The sequence below is a fragment of the Carettochelys insculpta genome, chromosome 2 (genome assembly GCF_033958435.1).
Source record: "Carettochelys insculpta isolate YL-2023 chromosome 2, ASM3395843v1, whole genome shotgun sequence".
NCBI lineage: Eukaryota > Metazoa > Chordata > Testudines > Carettochelyidae > Carettochelys > Carettochelys insculpta.
Genome location: NC_134138.1, coordinates 17,028,674 through 17,042,241, shown reverse-complemented (window position 1 = coordinate 17,042,241; position 13,568 = coordinate 17,028,674). Strand labels below are relative to the sequence as shown.

At 42.6% G+C, this 13,568-nt stretch overlaps 1 protein-coding gene across 2 annotated transcripts in view; it reads left to right on the top strand.

The window, feature by feature from the left end:
• KHDRBS3 (KH RNA binding domain containing, signal transduction associated 3) overlaps positions 1–12,565 on the top strand; it is a 232,450-nt gene extending 219,885 nt beyond the window's left edge. The window contains exons 8-11 of one of the 2 annotated variants that reach the window (XR_012644135.1): positions 5,932–5,990; positions 8,278–8,427; positions 9,812–9,870; positions 11,984–12,565. Coding sequence is in view for 1 of the 2 variants with exons in the window: in XM_074985605.1 (XP_074841706.1) it covers positions 5,932–5,990; positions 8,278–8,369 (151 nt within the window). In the remaining variant the exon portion in view is untranslated. Of the gene's footprint in view, positions 1–5,931; positions 5,991–8,277; positions 9,035–9,811; positions 9,871–11,983 lie in introns of those variants that run through there. The other variant, XM_074985605.1, reaches the window with a different exon arrangement.
• The last annotated feature ends 1,003 nt before the right edge of the window (positions 12,566–13,568 follow it).

Below are 13,568 nucleotides of genomic sequence, written 5' to 3'. Positions count from 1 at the left end.
AGTCTACACACATTTTCCCTTACTTTGAAGTAGGTAGCCCAACTGCAAAGTCCTTACTCCATTCCCGGGAATGGGATAGTGCCTACTTCAGAGTTAACTTCGAAGTAGGGTGTGTGCAGACTCTCGACTTACAAGTTATTTTTGTAGTGTAGATGCAAACAGTGTGTGTAAATTTGTATACTTAGTTATTACAATGAGGGCAGGTGGAAAGCAGTTGTGCAGTTCTGAGGATAAAATAAAAATCACACAAAATTCCCAAAAAATAAAATGGAAAAATTATAAAATATAAAACAATTTTATAGAGCTCTAACTATCAGAAGACATAAGTAGGCTTTTTTTTTTTTTACTTTCCCCCAGTCCTCCCTACAACCAGTAACACTTGCTACAAACATTCCGTTGCCCTATTGTGTAGAATATTGTGTTTGTTTAATAGACTAACAAATTCAGACAGAAGTCAGAAGTGCAAGGGTTTAGCAGCATTACTTTGTTATAGACCCAAAGTGTGTAAGAGTGCAGGGAAAAGAGGGAGCATTAAACACTTTACACTATTATTAGACCTGATTATTAACGCTGAACAGTCTGTCAGGTAATAAAGATGAATTTTGATGTACTTCTAATGCAAATAAGTGCTTTTCTCCCTTCCAGTGTTATTGGTTTTTCGACTTACATGTTGTAAAATGTGTCATTTTTTTTGTTTAATAAATATTTTAGGTCTGTGAAATGAAATACTGCAGAAGTAATTCTGACAGGGTTGACAGGCACAAGGATGGGGCTCAGCTGCTGTAGACTTCTAGACTTGATGGCAACCTAACAATAAATAATCCAATACTGGTGAAATGATAGAGAATGTCAATTTAAAGTTCTTTATTTTCAAAACTAAGATTGTTTGTTTTATCACTGAACTGTTGCAGGATAAACTTATGCTACTTTGTATGATTCAAAATTTTGTCCTTACTATGCAGGTCTATTTTGCATGGGCTGACAATCCACAGATGAGAATTTTAGCACTTATAAGCCATGTCTACACGTGCACGCTACTTCGAAGTAGCGGCACTAACTTCGAAATAGCGCTCGTCACGGCTACACGTGTTGGGTGCTATTTCGATGTTAACATCGACGTTAGGCGGCGAGACGTTGAAGCCGCTAACACGATGAGGGGATGGGAATAGCGACCTACTTCAACGTTCAACGTCGAAGTAGGGACCGTGTAGTTGTTGTGCGTCCCGCAACTTCGAAATTGCGGGGTCTTCCATGGCGGCCATCAGCTGAGGGGTTGAGAGACGCTCTCTCCAGCCCCTCAGCTCAATGGTGGCCGCGTGGAGCGGCCCCTTAAAGGTCCCCACCCCCTCCCTTTCTGTGCAGGAAGCTGAGAGAGCGTGCACGCAGCAGCAATAACACGCGGCTCGCCTGCACGCTCTTCTTCAGCCACCCACACCCCCAACCGACCTGATGGCCTCCCTGCAGCCCCCCCAGCACCCTCAGGGAACCCCCCCCAAAGGGGAGCCAGGGTTCCCAGGGCAGGAGCCAGGCCGGGAAGCGGCAGCAGGGCCCCTCCTGGACGGAGGCCGAGCTTCGGGACCTGCTGGGGCTCTGGAGCGAGGAGGAGGTGCTCCAGGTAATGGGGAGCAAGAGGCGGAACGCGGATGCGTTCACTCGGCTGGCCGAGAGCCTGGCCGCCCAGGGTCACCCTGTCCGCACTCCGGACCATGTCCGGAGTAAAGTGAAGGAGCTGCGGCAGGGTTACGCCCGGACCCGGGATGCGGCCGGCCAATCTGGGGCCGCCCCCGTCACTTGCCCTTTTTACAGGGAGCTCAGGGACATCCTGGGCCCCCGGCACACCTCCTCCCCTCCGACTATGCTTGACACCTCGGCTGAGGAGCCCCAGCAGGCCCCGGAGCTGGAGTCCGCCCCGGAGGCAAGCCCCGCACCCCGGGTGCCGCCCCCAGGAGCCCACCCCCGGGGCACCGGAGCAGGAGGAGGAGGGGGACTCCTCCTCCACCGACACCGGCCTCCAGATCCTCCTCCTGCCATCGAGGAGCAGCAGCCGGGCGTCTGCCCCCCGGGTGTCCCCCGACCGTGGGAGTGGACCGTCAGGTATGTACCCCCCCGTTGCACACCCCCGGGGTTGAGGGGCGGGGGTAATAGATATGGCCAAGGCCCTCCACATGCCCATATGACCATGGTCCCAAGGACAGCAGTGGCATGTCCCTGACAGGAGTGCATCAGCCCCTGCCCCACCCCCCCAGCATGACAGTGCTATGCCCCATCCCCGGGGCAGGGGGGAGCGGAACCTCTAGGGTCCCCCAGGAGGAGGGGGTGGGACACCCAGCAGCAGCATGTGATGGAGTGGGGGGAGTGCAAATGAGAGACTCAGGCTAGATATGAGCAACAAGCTGAATAGCTCCCAGTGGCTAAGGATGATCCTGGGGCTACAACTGGCAGGTGACACCTCTGCCCTGAACAAAGAGGAGGGAGGAGCCAAGCTGGGTTTGAATCGGGGGCCGCAGTTAGAGGCTAGGGGAAGGGAGAGCTGGAAGGCAGCCAGCCTGAGGAGGGGAAAAGCTACACCCCAGAGGGGCACCCCTTGGGGTCTTCTCCCCAGGACGGGTTGTAAGGACTGTCTCTGACTGCTGTACTGTCACTTCTGGGAGAAACTGGGCATCTGTTGCCTAAGAAACCTCTCCTGTCAGACCCTGCTGAGTGAAGTGAGAGTCACTCCCGCCGGGGGATGGGGTGCAGTGCAGGGGGACCCTTGAACCCCATCACAGCAGCATCTCCCGGGGACAGGGATGGGGAACCTGCAGCACAGGGGTGGGGGGACAAGGGCCACGGCTCGGGGCCCACACTAATGCCTGTCTCCACTCTTCCTCCCCGCCTCCTGTGTTCCGCAGCTGCACCATTGGAAGGACCGGAGAGTGCCGACGAGGCATCAGTGGTCCCGGAATCCCCTCCGGGGCCATCGCACTAGGGCAGCCCCTCGGCGGAGGACTGACCGGCCCCACGGCGGGCAAGATGGCGGACCCAGCACCACCACCCGACGGCGATGGACCCCCAGCTGCTGGCCCTCCACCGCTGGCAGGTGGAGGTCGCGGAGCAGCACCTGCGGGTGGAGCAACGCCACCTCCACCTCCAGGAGCGGGCGCTGGCCTGGCGCCAAGAGGCATGGGGGACCTACATGGAGACCTTTAACCGCATAGTGGACTACCTGGCCCCCCATGCCACGCTGGCCGCCGCTGCGCCCGCTCTGACTGCTCCACCCGCCGTGCCACCCGCTGCTCCTTTCGTCGCCACGCCGGCCGCCGTCACCCCGCCACCCGCCGCCGAGGGAGACCTGGGGCCAGCTGACACTCGCCGGCCATATCTGCCGGTCTGCCCGGCCCCCAGCCAGCCCCGGACAGGGCTGCGGCCGAGGCGGGGCTCCCGGCCGTCCACCCCCAGTGCTGGACTATAGGGGCGTGGGGCCCAGGACGTGCCCCCCCTTGTATATGTTCCCCCCACTGTTTTGTTCTTTGCGTTGTATATAGTTTGTATTTATTTATTTGTGCCCCCCGTTTGCCCAGTCTGATCCTTCCCCCCCATGTAAATAGTTCTCCCCTTCCTTGTTATCCCTGTTTTTTTTTTGTTAATATGTACACTTTTCATATTTGTTAGTTAGAAGTTCCTGTATATAGTTAGTATTATTTAGAACAGCGTTCAAAGTAAACAAGTTTGATTTCACAAACAAGTGTCTGCTTTTATTTGTCCAGGAAAAGTGGGCGGGGGTGTGCTGTTGGGTGCTCCATGGTGTGGGCGTAGGGGCAGGGAGTGTTGTGGAGGATGGGGCGGGGGGGCAGTGGGGGGCCTGCCAGCATTCACCCCGCGGCCTCATCGAAGTGGGCCCGCAGGGTCTCCTGGACCTGGGTCCCTTCGGGGTCCACCTGTCGACTGGGGGCAGCGGGTGGCTGCACATCGGCCCTGCCGGCCTCCACAGCCCAGCCCTGAAAGAAGGCCTCCCCCTTGCTCTCCACCAGATTGTGTAGGGTGCTGCACGCGCCCACAATCTGGGGGATGTTGGTGGGGCCCGCATCCAGGCGGGTGAGGAGACATCTCCAGCGCCCTTTGAGGCGGCCAAATGAGTGCTCCACCACCTGGTGCGCGTGGTTCAGGTGCTGGTTGAAGCGCTCCTGGCTGGCAGAGAGATGGCCCGTGTACGGGTGCATGAGCCAGGGCCGGAGGGGGTATGCCGCATCTGCGATGACGCAGAGGGGCATGGTGGTGTCCCCCACAGGGATCTCCCCCTGGGGGATATAGGTCCCCGCCTCCAGCCAGCGGCACAGGCCCGAGTTCCGGAAAACCCGGGCGTCATGGGTGCTGCCAGGCCAGCCCACATAAATGTCCTGGAAACAGCCCCGGCTGTCCACCAAGGCCTGGAGGACCACTGAGTGGTAGCCCTTCCGGTTTATGTAGCGTCCTCCACTGTGCACCGGGGCGCGGATGGGGATGTGAGTCCCATCCAGAGCCCCGAAGCAACTGGGGAAGCCCAGGGTGGCAAAGCCCACGATGGTGGCATCTGGGTCCCCCAGCCTCATGAGCCTGTGGAGGAGCAGGGCGTTGATGGCGTGGATGACCTGCAGGGGAAGCACATGGGAGAGCACCAATGAGGGGTGAGCAGCGTGTGCGTGGCCCTGCCCTGCCCGGGCCCCCCTGCCCTGCCAGGGCTGCCTCCCCCTCCTCCCCCCATGGGTCCTCTTACCTCCATGAGGACAGCCCCGACGGTGGCCTTGCTGACGCCAAACTGCCGGCCCACGGATCGGTAGCTGTCTGGAGTGTCCAGCTTCCAGACAGCGATGCCGACCCGTTTCTCCACAGGGAGGGCACGCCGCATGGCAGTGGCCTGGTGCCTGAGTGCGGGGGTGAGCCACTGGCACAGCTCCAGAAATGTCTGCCGGCTCATCCTGAAGTTTTTCTAAAATTTGACCACTCTAATTCATTACCTGAGAAGCGGAAGACTCATATGCTGTCTCAGCTCTGTAGTTTTCTCTGTGCTAAATGCAACTGAAGTATATATATTCTTTGCTGTGTACATTATTGGAGAGCCTGGAGTTTACATATACCAGCAAGCTCATATTAAAACAACAAACTGCTTTGCCTTGACTTGGACTTTACTTTGTGTTAGCGTATTACTCAAAATGAGAGAAGAACACAGTTTTTTATCCTAGTGAAGGCAAGGCTTTGATTGCAGCAGCTTGGAATTTAGTTACTGTCCAGGTAATCATGTACTCCATCCTGAATTTCTATGGATACCAAACTAGCGCAATCACCCATTTTGTATTTTAAAGGATGTTTTTTATTTGTTGCTTAATGTCCTGCAAACATCCAGTAGTCATTTGATATCATGTCAAGTAAAATATCTTTTCAAGCAATAATAATGCAAAAGGTCATACACAGTAAAAAATATTTTTTACTGATTTCCAAGGATTTCCAAGACCAGCATCTGATGAAGTGAATCTGTGCTCATGAAAGCTCATGCTCAAAACTTTTCTGTTAGTCTATAAGGTGCCAGAGGACCCTTCGTTGCTGTTACAGATCCAGACTAACACGGCTACCCCTCCGATAGTAAAAAAAATATGTGGACCATGAACCCACTGTGGGATGCTGCCCATATGAAATGAGGTAGGATCTAAGCAGCTGGGCAGTGCCAAGATTTAGATAATTTTACATGCCTGCTGGCGGAAACAGGTGCCTCCAAAGTCAGGTGGCAGCTTAACAATGGTTTCTTTCGATGTCCCTGCCACCTAAATGTTGGACTGTAGGCCCTTAACTGACTTTTTAGGTGTCCTGTCCCTTGTGAATGTAACCCATCAGGATTTAAGAAATCTACTTAAATATTTCATTCCTAAATGCCTTACTTACATCATCTTGTTTTTTTTGTTTTGTTTTGTTTTCATACAGTGGAGCCGATTACTATGATTATGGACATGGACTTAGTGAGGAGACATACGATTCTTATGGTGAGTACCTTTGCAAGTAGAATTACCAGTGTATTTTAAATAAGTTAGAAAGAAAATCAATTTTAACAAAAAAGAATGCTGCAAGCCCACGTCAGGGTCCACCTGCCTAGATTCCTGTGCTGGTACAGACGTTACAGACATTGAAGATTTATTGTTACAAAGACAATTTGTTGTGCGTGTGGGGGTTTTGTGTTTGTGTTTGCTATATTTGCCATAAAAGACTACAGATAAGCTCTGAGGACTAGATTATCCCTCCTTATTCTTGTTTCCTGTAGTCTCACAAATCAATGGGATTCTTTTCAGATTACAATACTATTTAGTATGAGTAAGGCAAAACCGGGCCATCAGGCCTCAGTGTAGTAGAATAGAGAAGCGCATGATTAATGTTGAACATGTGCTTAAGTCTCATTGAAGTAAGAAGGAGGAATGAAGCACATGCTAAACTTGTTTGCTGAATCAGGGCAGAACAGAGTTCTTTTCATACTTAGTTTATGGTCTTTTGGTACATTAATTTATTCCCAAGATCTATTTCTGTAAAATCAAGCAGGTAATAATTATAGAAAGTTTATAGAATTATTTTAAGTGTAATAGATACAAGGGGAATGGAGTACTTGTATGAATCCAAGATAATGGATAATAAAGCAAAAATGTATAGTAAAGTAAAAAGACACAATTTATTTCAAATCAGGAATGCGGTGGTGACGTTTAATTAAAGAAAGCTCCTGTGGATTAGAAGCATAAACCATGTTAAAAGGCACCTTTGCTTCATGGGTGAATGCTAAACCTTTGGCTAGAGATTGGAGAAATGCAGTCTTCCGTCAGTCAAGAAGCTCAAAAACTCATGAATTGCTGGTGACTGTGCAAGTGAATCATGACTCTGGTTAATGGATGTTATGACATTTTTTAGAACATAACTGAAAAACATTTCCTGGTATATCTTTTGAAGTTCATTTTACAATATCTCCTCCCTGAAGCAATGATGACCTCAGCTGAGATTTGTTTGTCATAACAAACACTTTGAACATAAAGGTTTGCCACATGTCATCAACTTGAATTGATGCAAGTAACTAGAGGGAAAGCTGTTGATTAGATGAGTACATCAAAAGAGAAGGTCACTTCAAGCAATTTTTGCCCCTCACATTTCTTTAAATTGGTCTCTCTTGACAGCAAAACTTAAATCATTCTGTATTTAGCGTTAAAGTTAATTGTTTGATAGTAGGAGTTTGATTTCTAAGAGCATCTCATTAAGGGAAAAATGATAGGGATGAACCTTGCAACCTGAGTAATGAAGGGCACAAAAAGATGGAACATTTTTTAGCATTACAGTATTTAAGGCAGAAAATGTAAAACTTTCTCATTAAAACTTTTGTTACTTAAAACTGATAGCTTTTTATTTGTCAGGGCAAACTTGTTAATCAGAAATTTAGTACATAGTATTAAGCGTAACTCATCGCATTTTGAGATTTACAGAAAGAGAATTAAAACTTTGGGGACAAACCATGTCTTTCTATGTGTTTCTCTACCAAACACATTAGAACTCCAATTTTGATTTGGTCCTGAGTGCTACCACAATATATATATATAGATATAGATATCTATAGATATTATTATTATTATTATTAATGTAGTTCACTGTGTGTTTGTATTTATTCATTTTGTTGTTACAAACAAGGCAAGCAATTTCCTTTGCTTTTTGAAGATTGCAAAAGAAATCATCTCTTTAAATCTTACATTTCACGGAACGTTTTTCTATGAAATCCACTGCTATCTCATGATCTGTGTTACTCTGTCTTTTCAAAAGGGAAGCCACAAGTGTTCATTGTGGCATTATAAATCTTTTCACTTGCAGCTTTCTCATTCAAAGTAATCCTAAATTGGTTGTGGCCAAAAAAGTTTAGCATTGTTTATTTTTGTTTTTGATTTTAGCTGTTTGTTAGCCTACATAGAATTTCATGTCCTTACTCTGTCAGGTTAGCACAAGCATCCCCATCACAATCTGCCACCAAAGTTGCACTCTTCTTTGCAGCCTCATTAGAGGCCAGACTGCATATCCATAGGTAATTAAACACATTCTCACCCCAGCTAATGACAGTGAGAACTGAGGCAGGTGGGAGACCAACGTGGAAAATTTTACCAGTTTTTTTTTTCTAAATATTGGATTTCATTCTCTACAACTGTCAGTGCAAAAGCACCAAACAACAAAATTCAGCTTAAAAAAATTAAAAAGAAACACTGCCATAAGAATAATAGTAAAGATGCAATTATTATTGTTTTTTTTTCACTTTAGGTCAAGAAGAATGGACCAACTCAAGACACAAGGCACCTTCTGCAAGAACAACAAAGGGAATCTACAGAGACCAGCCATATGCCAGATACTGATTGTACTGTCCGATGTTGTGAAATATCCAATCTCCACCAGTCCTGTATACTGTTCCAAGTAATTTTTTTTCTATAAACAATCCCTTTTTAGTAAATCAAAGTGCTTAAATATTGAACTGATGGACTGAACTTAAATATTCTGTTGAAAAAACAGCCTGGACCGAAAGCTATGTAAAAAGAAATTTTGTTATTTCCAGACTGTGTTTGAAAAATAGGTGATCAAAAACAAATAACCTCTGATTAACTAGTGTTAAATAAAAACTAGGTTTACTAAATATGTTAATCCATTCTTTTAACATACACGTAACCTTTTATTTTAAAGGTTTTCCAGTAATTTAGTTCTTTTAGTTTTATTTTTCAACCATTTTGCTAGTTTTTTCTCTTGCAAACATGCGTAAAAAGGGAAGCAAATTACAAATGCAAATAATGTGGTATTTTGTAACTCAAGTCTTGAAATGTTCTGTAGTGTTAAGCAAAGTTTACTCTTGCTTGATACTAAATAAACTTTTGAAAGAAAATCAGTGTGTGTGAGAGTAATTTTATGCTTTAGTTTATTTTATAATAAACCTTCATAAATAGTAGTAAACAGGGAGAAAATCATCTAACAGTGATCAACATAAAAGGCTCATACTAAACACTGTACAACTTTTTAAAAAAATGTTTTAAACCTAAATGTACATTTATATACTCACAATAGATTTAAATGCTGTTTAAAGACTCCAAATGGTATGGATCTGCTTGAATGCCACATTTTTTAAAAAAAAATCTTGGTTAAAAATGGTTTAAAATAGCTAATGAATTTTCTGAAAAAGATGTGACTAGTTTTCATCTTGTTGAGCATTTTTTCACTAGTGCAACTTTGGAATTTTTATGAGAATTTTGGTACCTTAATGACCACCTCGCTCCGTGCTGGAAGCAATAAACACAAAGCTTTTAAAGACTTTCTGACTTGACTAATTGAGGTCGCTTTCGTCAGAGGCAGAGGATGTGTAACCCTTAAAACGGTCTTCATTTGCAAAGGTAAATAAATCAAATAAGATTTTAATATCACTTAATTTATCTTAATATAACCAATAAAACAGGAAGGATACAAATTAGAAAGTTTCATTTTAGATTTTAGAAAGGCTTTAAGATCACCTAAATCCTCATTTTAAAAAGTTTGTTTTAGTAATCTAAAAAGCCTTAGCACAGTCAGTTTAATTTGGACAAACTATTCCCTTTTAAACAAATGTAAAACCTCATAACTAGTAGTTAGTACTACATTATTTTTCCATAAATTCTAGTAACTGAGAACAGTGCTTAAACTTTACAAATGTTTTCAAAAACTTTTCCTTAATGATTCAGTTTGTCTTTTTAATGATAGCTCAATTTCAATTGTTTTTTTTTAATTTTATATTTTGAAGTATTCTGTATTTAGTAAACAGATTTTTTTCTCTTGTCAGGAAATGCTAAACATCTTGCGGAGGCAAGAGAACCAAAACCTACGTCTGTCAATGCTTTGGTATGTACCTGTTTATATATTTTAAACATTCTGATAAATGATGTACCAGAGAAAATAATTTTAAGGGATTAATTCAAAACGGATTGAAATCAATGGAAAGACTTTCAGTGACTTTGCAGCACTCTGAGTTCATTCCTAAATAACCACTAAGGCCAGTGTTTGATTTGAATTCTGAAGTTACCTTAAAAATTTACCAAAAGAAAAGTAACTTTTTCCGGGCAGTATGACATGAAAAGCTTAATTTTGAACTCTTCCATTGCTCTTCTAGCTGCTGAATTATTTCTGTTCTTGAGGTTGAGAACTGACTTTGAATTTCAGCTAACTAGGTGGGAGTTACGTACCTGATGGAGAAACATAGAAAGAAATGTGTACAATGTTAAGGTGTCCCTTACCCTCACCCCCAAAAACTTTAATCCTCATAGAGAAGACATACTGACAATTTGAGACCGAGATATCTATAAATTTTCAGAGAATAACTTTGTGGGTAATAATTTGATAGGAAGAAATAAGTAAAGGGTGACATGGTGAACCAAAATTAACATTTCAGTACAAGGAACATGTTGAATGTTATTGGAAGGGGAAATTCAGATCCCCTAAAAATGGTATTTCAGGGCTGTGAATCTACTGCTTCTGTGCACATTTGCTGTGAATTACTGTTTCTGATTAGGTTAGTCAGATACTGTGTTAAAAATACGTCAGCTATACTTCTGTGCTGTGTTTACAAACTGAGTCTTTCTAGGACAAGGAATGTTTTAGTTTTAAGGGGTTTATTTCCTATTTTCAGTGGCCATTCTAGATGCTAATCCCATTCAAATTGATTATTAAATGGCTTTTGGAGCTTTGAGTAACTTTGAGCCTTTAACTTGCGATCTGTAGTATATTTGGTGCAATAGTCTGTATTTTTAAATAATTTATACATAGCTCCTGTTTAACATAGCAAACATTGGACTGTATCTTCATTTGCAAATACACAACCAGCATTTCTACATTCCAAATTTGCTAGAACAAATTCAAAATTTATTTTAAGATTTGTAGAAAAGGTCCAATAATATCTATAAAAGTTAAACGAAGTTCATCTGTGACTTCTACTGCCTTGGGTAGAATAATTGCAGAGATCCAGATCAGTGAGCAAGACTGACTCTTAACAGCTGCTGCAATACCTGGGCATAATGGAGTGGGATATATTGAAGATGTTTTCTCTGAATGTTCACAGCTTTCTGGATCAAACCCTTACTTACTATGTTAACATAATTTTAATCACATCCCTAAAATGGCTTTTAATAGTTCAAGTGTAAGAGTTAAGGTTGCAGAAAAAGTCTGATTAATTTAGATGCAGTTTTGTACCAACCAAATAAAAACTGAGGCCTGGTCCTGCTATCTTTACACACTAACAGGCTCTTCTTATGACTTTATCTACATCTACACAGACCTAAGGAAGAACTCTTGTGAATAGTGGTCATAGCAGTTAACAGTGTTTGGTGAGGGAATATTCTTTTATGTCCATACTTTTTGACGTTTCTGCAGTGGTTTAACTATGCATCCTTTTTGTCAAAAACAAAGTATTGAAACTGCATCAAAGCCAAATTTTTGGATGCTTCAATAGGGTCAGTATTTGCAGAATAAATCTTTTCTTAACACTTTCTAAAATAGCATACCTTAGCATACTTATATGCATACTTATCTTCCTCTGTTAAGCATTTCCAGCTTTCTTTGGAATAATGGAATAAGCTACCAAGGAAGATAGTTTAGGTATTAGATAATTGTGCTTCAGGGTGACAAACTTACTTACTCAGAAAAGCTTATTCTCTTGTGTAGAATATATGTTCTCATATATCTTGGTTAATCACTACATATCACTAGAGTTAAATCAAAAGCGCATGTGAATAACATAATACTTGATTAATCATATAATTATTACTTTTCCTTTATTGAACACAGGTTTTATTGTTGTATAACTCAATTTAAGCAATTAGCTCCTTTTTGCTTAGTTTTCCATATATTTATATAAATGTATTGCATTTCCATTACCTGTAACCTGATAGTCTCCAGAGAGTCAGTAGTAATTATTCGTTAACTAATATAGATAAAAATATCTTGTTTTCCTCTTTTCCAGGGATGACTTGTGATTCTTACAGACTGCTTAGACTGTTCTATTCACTAGTGTGCCTTATGAACAATGAAATCAGCCTTGGAAACTGAAAATGCAGTTCTTTTTCTCTTCTACTATTTTATGTACTGTAGAACTGAAGTGTGTAATATTATATCCTTTATTTTTAACAACTGCTCTTAAAGCCTTTAATTGTATAATGACTTAACAATGTTATTTATGTAGAAGTCAATAAAGAATTCCCAATTAAATCTCCCATATAAAGCAATAATGCATCCTTATGTTCCTTCTGTGACTTGTAATTCCTACACAGCAGCTATACACAAACGTTGTGTGAAATCTTGTGAATAGATTCACAGTTTGCTTCAGAAAGTGTTTTTTCTACTGTCTGTGCAGCATGGAGAGGTAAACATGAAAACAAGGGTGTTACACAGAAGCAACTGTGTTACTCGTAGGCTAAGGGAAAACTTGTGCTTGAAGCAAGACTGATTAATAAAGAGAGAATAGATCCAATTTCAGTTTCCTTCACTAATGTATTACAGAATATGAAGGACGTAATCACTGTACAGTGCATTATAATGTTCCTCCTTTTTCACTTACTCTGTGGTATATTGTGATTATAATTTTATATCTTCTCTACTCTTATAAGGTCATGTGATTTCTAGTGAAAGCTATTTCAAGCTAGTTTTTATGCCTTGATAAATATGCACTCATGTACCTGGGAGACCTGTTTCTTCAAAGCTTTCTCAGTTTTATATTCGTCTTGATTGTGATAATTTGTAACACAAATAACCTTCTGGTAATGTAACCCTTTCTTACTGCAAAGATTACTGAAAATCCACCTGCTTTACCCCCATGCTTCAGAAATTGACTTCCTTTTTTTTTTTTTCCCTTACAGTTATTGAAGCTCAGCAAGTTCAGTCACTGTGCATGCAGGTTAATCAGTTTCCATATTGAGGCCAGACTTTTCTTTTTTGCTTAGCATTTATTTTCAAGTCAAACTGTTACTGTTCTTACAAAATAAAGAAACATCACTTAAATTAATAATCTCTTCTCTTCTAATTCGTTATATCCCTGAACACACATTGAAGTTCTTATTATCATTAGCAGCTGCTGAAGACTGGCTTTAATGTTTTTTATAAAGAGGTGGGAAAATTGATTTCAGATCTTAGCTTATTCTTCATCCTGATTTTTCAAAGCTACATTAAGTAAATTGAGTCTCATTTAGGTCTTTTTTCCTTTGGTTGTTTGGATGGCACTGTCAAAAATACAGTCTCCATGTTTCTTCTTTATCACTTAGCTATATCACCTTAAAATTGTTATTTAGAATCAGATTTTACAGCTTCCAAGATCTTCCCATTAACTCTTGTTTCACAGTACTACAACTGACCTGTCAGAGCTCCTTCCAGAAGATCTACAGGAGATTTAGAAATAAACAAGCCTGAAATACATCAAGGCTATGTCTACACTAGCACCAAACTTCAAAATGGCCATACAAATAGCCATGTTGAAGATTACTAATGAGGCACTGAAATGCATATTAGCATGTCGCCAGCCACGGCTCTTCAAAATTGCCGCTTTTTGCTGCCAT